Genomic DNA, 7233 nt, shown 5'->3' with positions numbered 1-7233 from the left:
GGGGGGGGGGGGAGAAGCAGAAAGGCCATGTAAGAGCTGTTTACAACATGTGGCTTTGGGAAAGAGCTCACCTCCACTGGGGCAGGCCACCCTGTCAGTTAAAAGCACAACTTTCAGTTCTACCATGAGCCATTGCAGCTTGGTCAAGTACCTCTCCAAACCTCAGTGTTTCCATACAAAATGGGGATAAGAAAGCCCATTGTACAGGGCTGGTGTAAGGATTAAAGTGTGTCTTGTAAACTCCTGCCATATAGTTTATACTCATAAATAACAGCTGTTCTTCTGATAGTGACATAACATAATTATCACAGAAACTGGCCAAGCTCACAAATTTCTAGAACAAAGGGGACCTTCAAGACTATCTTCACAGATTAGGAAGTGCAGACCCACAGCAGGAAAGGGGCCTCTCGGCATCTCAGTCGAGGTTCCGGGCAGCACCAGGTCTAGAACTGGGACTGGCTCCCTTCTAATGCCTCACTAGACTGCTGCAGGGGAGGCCAAGTCACTGTGCCTCAGGGCCACTCCCAGCAATTGACTCAGAAGGGCTTTGGTCTCCCCAAGGCCCCAGGGCACATGAGCACTGCTCTGGGGGCCTCTCTGTCACCAGGATGAGGGCACTGGTCCCTGACAATCGCACTGCCTCAGTCTTAGAGCACCAGGATTTCTGCAGGGCTGTTAATTCCACTGTCTCATTGGTTCCTCACAACCAGTGCTGCAGATTGAGCAAGTAAGAGGCATGGGGTCTTTGATCTCTGCCCACAGAGCCTAACACAGTAAGAGGCCTTTGTTTGTTGAATGACTGAATGAAGAAAGAGCTTATCAAACCTAGTCTTTGGTAACTCCTTGTCACCTCTTACAAGGCATGATGTGGGGACATCACTCATCATCTCGTCGTAAGGTCCTGGGTGCTAATATCCTCTGCCAGAGACTTACCGTGACCTTGGGCAAGAGCTGTGGTGGCCCATCAGGACCAGTGAGTTGGCCCTAGCCATACAGTAGGTGTTCAATAAATGTTGGCATGAATAAACCAATCAAGTCTCTACTTCACCAGGTTCTAGCTGTATAACCTTGGACTAGAGACTCCACTTCTCTGGGCCTCAAGTTTTCTATCAGTAAATTGGAGATACTAATATTCCCTAAGAGTTTTAAAGCCAAAGAGTCTTTATGGTTCTTACTAGCCCGAGAGCCTGGGATAGAGGCTCAACAAAGGAAGGAGTAAATGAATGAGTAAATGAAGTCCTGTCCCACTTTACCCCAGGAATTTGGGTTCCTGGACCAGTGCTAGTTGTTACAGACCAGCCCAGGAAGATGTTCTTAGGACCCCACTCACCAAGGCGCTTCATGAACTCGTCATAATTCTTCTCACTTTCGATCTCGTACTTGCCGTTGAAGGCCATGCTGCCGGGAGACCTGAAGGCCAGGGAGCAAGGGGTGAGGAATAAGGTTCGTGGTGCTGAAGGGTCTGGTGGCCCAGCTTATAAACCCTCCCAAATGCTGAGGCTCAGCCCCTGAGTCACCCCACTTCTCCCTCCTGCCCCTGAAGAGGAAGTGCTTGATGTTTTATGATGTGGGCAAGGCCTGGAGGAGCACAGCCCTGAGGTTATTCACCCAGGGAAGTGCTGGCTGCAATCCCATTGCTGTTGCAGTCCCATTGCTATTGCAGTCCCATTACTACTGCAGTCCCATTGCTAGTCCCAGCAGAACCAGGGCCAGCACTGCCACAGGGGCTGGGGTGTCATCCACTCTGCCCATCCCTCCCTCCATTCATCCAGACCCTGCCCTCTGTCCATGATCATCATCCCTCATTTACTCTTTCACCCTCTCATTCATCGACCAAAGTGCACAGAGCACCTCCTGCATGGGCCGGCACTGCGAAAAGACTGAATGAGACATACACCCTTCCCAAGAGAGCTTCCAGTCTAGTCCAGAGACAAAACACACACCAGCAAACAAGATGAGATGTGTCCCAAGAAAAGTGCAGATGTGTGGTCCAGGGTGTGGGGAAGGATCAACCTGTCCAGGTGGCCGGTGCATCTTTGTGTAGAAGGCATTTGATACCGGTCTTGAAGGAACAATAGGATTTTTTTTTTTTTTCAGAGAGGCAGAGAGAGATAGATACATCAATAATGAGAGAGAACCATTGATTGGCTGCCCCCTCACGCCCCCCTTCTGGGGATCAAGCCCGCAACCTGGGCATGTGTACTTGATCTGAATAGAACCTGGGACCTTTCAGTCCACAGGACGATGCTCTATCCACTGAGCCAAACTAGCTAGGGCAGAACAATAGGATTTGGATGTTAGGACAAGCAGTAAGATTGGAGGAAGCTAAGAACATAGGAAAACAACATACCAGGATAAGGGAACAGTCTTCAGTCTCCAATCTTGGAATTTCTTACCCCAACCAGGAGTCTTATTTTTAAAAATAACGTAGGACTGTCAGTTGCTCTGAAATATGAAATTTTTATATACATATATATATATATAGCATCAGAAAATCCATGATGATGATGATGATGATGTGTGTGTGTGTTGGGGGGTGATTTAATGTGTGTTTATGTTTTTTTTTAATTATATTTTTATTGATTTCAGAGAGGGGAGAGGGAGGAGAGATAGAAACCTCAATGATGAGAGAGAAACATCATTGATTGGCTGTCTCCTGCACACCCATATGGGGGATCGATCCCATAACCCAGGCATACGTGCTGACCGGGAATTGAACTGTGACCTCCTGGTTCATAGTTTAGTGCTGGCTTTTATATATATATATCATATCCTTCTTAATAGCTCCAGAATACTTTATTGTGTATATGTTTCATAACTTATATAGCTATTGCTGGATCTGTAGGTTATTTCCAATCTTTTTCTATCGTAATTCTGAGATAAACATTCTCGTTCACATCCCTTATTGTACATGTCAGATTATTTACTAAGATTATTTTCTAAGAATGAATTCCTAGATATGAAGTTCCTGGAACAGAGGGGTTTTGTATTTACTAGTAAAATGTTTATATCTATTACTCTACTGCCTTCCTGAAGGTATTAATTAACAGATTACGTTCCCACCTAGAGCATATTTTATTTCCCCTCATCTATAATAATAAAAGCGGCAGTCAGACATCCCCTGAGGGGTCCCGGATTGCAAGAGGGTGTAGGCTGGGCTGAGGGACTCTAGTTTATAATAATGATGGAATAGCAATGACACTAATAGCTAACATTTATTGAGTGTTTAGTATGCATTGGGCACAATGCTGAGTGTTTTATATGCATTATCTCATTTAATCTTCAAAACAACTATATGAAGTAGGTACAATTGTTGTCCCCAGTTTGCCAAGGAGAAAACTGAGGTTCAGGGAAGCTAAATAACTTGCCCCAAATCACAGAGCTCCTGTGTATAGTTCATATTTACTACCAAAACAACTTTCAACATCATTTAAGGACATTTCCAAAAATTCTCCATAATCTCATTACCCTAGCACCATAACTTTTTTAAAAATATATTTTATTGATTTTTTACAGAGAGGAAGGGAGAGGGATAGAGAGTTAGAAACATTGGTGAGAGAGAAACATCAATCAGCTGCCTCCTGCACACCTCCTACTGGGGATGTGCCCGCAACCAAGGTACATGCCCTTGACCGGAATCGAACCTGGGACCTTTCAGTCCGCAGGCTGATGCTCTATCCACTGAGCCAAACCAGTTAGGGCACACCATAACTTTTTATTTTTCCTATTCTCTTTCTCCCTCTTTCATTCTTTTCTCTCCTTCTCTCTCATCCTTGCTTTCTTTCTCACTGACTCTAATTATAAAAGATATATAATAGCCATAATCTCCATGCAAATGCAGTATTTAATTCTATTTTGCTTTGCATAGCATTAGTTTGTAAACACAGTCCCATGTTTCTGAGAAGCTGCCATTTTGGTTGTTAAGAAATGGCTATGTAACGTTTGTTCTTGGACTTCTTAGGGGGGATCCCAGCTTACCCCATTAATACTAGGCCACAGTGAGCTTTTTATATGCAGAGGATTTTTTTTTAAGCATTTCCTTGAGCTAAAGCCCCAGGTTGGGATTACAAAGTTACGAGATCTAGAACATTCATACAGCTCTTAACATGTTTTGCCAAGTTGGAACTAAATTGGTTTATGCACAGCTTGCCTGGGTGCTGAATTTCTTGGGACGCAGAGTTTAAAACATCTTTGGTACTTCCCCCAAACATTCTGTCCAGCACCATCACAAATTGTGCCATCTTGAGAATCTATTTCTTTTTTCTTTTTTAACCTTTATGGAAAAAGGGTTTCAAATTTTCTGATTATAAGTGTAATAGATGCTCATAGTAGAAAATTTGGGAGAAGCAAACACAAATAAAGTAAAGGCTACCTTTAATCCCACTACAATTGTTTTCAATTGTGAAGTTAATACTCAAACGTGTAAAAAGACAAAAGCGCAAAACAGTGTAAAGTAAAGGTGAAAGCCCCACATTCCATTGCATCTCATTTTCCAGAACCAGCAGCTGTTAAATTCAGTATATATAACCTTTTAGACATTTCCCATATGCGCACAGGCATATTCGTAATTATCTTTTTTTCTGTTCTTTTAACAAAATTGAAACCCAAAGATACTATTTTATTTTGATCCCCCCCCCCCATTTGCAGTATATTATAGACATATGGATCTTATTTCTTCATGAAACCAATCCCATTCATTATTAAAGGGGACTTTCCAATGGAGAAATACACTGATAGCATGCATTATGTCATCCTAGTCTAGGCATGGGAAAACAGTAAAGCATTTGCCATTTTCCTGTAAACCTTGGAGGAAAATTATTTAACAGAGGTAATTGGAATGTAAGTTAGATATAAGAGGACCATCAGTGAGTAAGCTAGAGAGGTTTAGGGGTGGAGTGCAGTCTCCTGAAATCCCCGGGGGGCAGGTGGTTCTAGCTTTGGAGGAAGTGTGCACTTGGTAGAATCCTACCTTTGAGCTTTGACCTGTCTGGATTGACTGCGCACCTTCCATCTGTCTTTCCAAATTTGAATTGATCTTACAAATGCCCCCTCCAGGGAGCCTTCCCTGATTACTCCAACCTATAGATTGTCCCTTTAAGGAATCCCCCTAGTGTGTACATTCTACTTGTAACGGCTCGGAGAAACCTGGGCTTTAGAGTCTCATGTATTAGTCTTCATGTATTAGCTCTGAGACTTCAGACACACAACCTTCATTTATTCAACATATGTTACCTGAGCACCTCCTGTGCACTAGACAGATACCAAGTATTTGTCCTCAAGTCTTGTGGGAGACCCAGCCTGGTAAACAGGCAAAAACAACGTGGTGTGATAAATGGGGTAAAGGCCATAATGATGTGGGAAAGGAGACATCACCCTGACCACCTTCTAAGTGTCGGGGAAGGCTGACCTGAAAGGAACTGATAAATAAGCCAAAGCCTTAATGTGCTCATTATTAAGAGGATAAAATGCCTGTCACCCAGAGTTTAAATGAGGATGAAACAAGAGTGTATAAATAAGGTGCTTAGCACTGAATCTAGTATTTCAGTGACTGATACTGTTACCCTCACTCATTGGCAGTTTGTCCAGCCCATCTACCTATTGTTTTTGAATTAGTATTTATTGTAGCATTAATTTAACTCTTCACGAAGTGTGTCTTTCATCTCCCAATTAGGTAGTAATCCCTTCAGGGAGAGTGGCTGCGTTTCATACTTTGTATGGATGTGAACCTGGCCGGCACTGGGATCTGCTGATTTTGTTTTATGTGTTCAGATCAGTCTGGAATAGACCACGAGGCTGTGTTCCTCCGTGTGGTTTTCATCATACACGGCTGAGGGTGCAGGAGGGGAGGGTGTGTGAACAGTGGAAATCCCTGGGCCCTGATCCAGAAACTCTGATTCCGTAGGAGGGTGGGGCCCTGGAGCCTGCATTTGACAAGTTCCCCAGTGGTTATGATGCATACTTACCTTGAGAAGCTTCAAGCCAGGGGACGTTAGCAAGAGCTGGCCTGATGGACCAGATGCCTAGCCAGGCCTCCATGTAATGCCCTTTTCACTGACTTTCTTTAGAACGGCCAGAACTGTTTTTTGTTAGCTATTCAACCAAGGTCGCTATTCAACCAAGGTCGTCATCAATGGCAGAAAGGAGTGGTGGGGTGTGGAAAGGACAACATTGGTACCAGAACACCTGACTCAGCTCCTCTCCCCTTAATTGGAGTCTTTGTATATAGCTGACCCCATAGCCCTCCTCTTACTCACACCCAGTCTCTCTCCCACTTTAACTGGGGTTCACCTATTAATTCAGGCACTCATTGAGAGCTTTCCAAGAAGGGTAAACGAACTCACAGCGAGGTTTTATGGGGCAATTGAACCAATAGAGTAACTGTATCCTAGTGGAGATAAAGAAGGGCCCAAGGCTAGCCCTCCTGGCCCACCCACTCCCCCCACCCCACTCTGGTTCCTGCCTCAAATTGGCCACCATTATTCTGGGAGTGACTAGTGAAGGGGTGGGAAATGCAGGTGCGTGAGTCCATGATTGGAGGAGAAGCCCTGGGCCTCCTCCCAATTTCCTAACCAGGGTGCTTGCAGGGCCTTGCATGGAGTACATGATTGATCAGTGTTATAGATTCCTTGATCAAACCCTCTTCCTCATTTTTCCTCAGTTAAGAATCTGAAATACTAATTGAGGTTGATCCTAGAATGTCAAGGCTAAGTTGAAAATCTGAGGGCAATTTATTCCATGATGATTCCCCTCTTTTTATCAGAGTCTTATGAAATTTAGTATTTTCTTAGAAAGTCTAGTTGGCACTTTGTTTATCCATAATTAGAAATAATTCAAAATTAGAAGACATAGGGACTCTGAGGCCAGACTGCCTAGATTTGAATCGCAGCTCTGCCGCTTGCTGGCTGTGTGACCTTGGGCAAGTTATTTATCTTCCTGTGTCTCAGTTTCCTCATCTGCAAAATGGGGATAACAATTGTGTCTACCTTAAAGGGTTGTTATGAATATGAAATGAATTAATTTTTGTAAAGCATTTTTCAGAGCTTGGTATGGGATATGCAAGAGTGTATTAAGTGTCCAAGGTCACAAACTTGTCATTGATGAAGCTCAGATTTGAATTCAGTTCTCCCTGACCTGAAGTGGTACATGCTACTATAATGAAAAACAGCGCTGTAAGAGATCAACGGAAGGACTTGTATGCATGCATATGTATAAGCACAACCAACAGATGCAAGA

The 7233-nt window shown here is 43.7% G+C and overlaps 1 protein-coding gene across 1 annotated transcript in view; it reads right to left on the bottom strand.

Moving 5' to 3' along the window:
- The window catches only part of FABP6 (fatty acid binding protein 6, ileal), a 4452-nt gene extending 2926 nt beyond the window's left edge, over window positions 1-1526 (bottom strand). The window contains exon 1 of the mRNA XM_005870559.2: window positions 1331-1526. Within this exon, the coding sequence (XP_005870621.1) occupies window positions 1331-1397 (67 nt within the window). The 5' untranslated portion in view covers window positions 1398-1526. The remainder of the gene's footprint in view (window positions 1-1330) is intronic.
- Between the last annotated feature and the right edge of the window lie 5707 nt (window positions 1527-7233).

Source organism: Myotis brandtii, unplaced genomic scaffold (assembly GCF_000412655.1).
Source record: "Myotis brandtii unplaced genomic scaffold, ASM41265v1 scaffold32, whole genome shotgun sequence".
Taxonomy (NCBI): Eukaryota; Metazoa; Chordata; class Mammalia; order Chiroptera; family Vespertilionidae; genus Myotis; species Myotis brandtii.
Note: the sequence above shows the minus strand (reverse complement) of the source record. Positions and strands in the feature narration are given on the sequence as shown.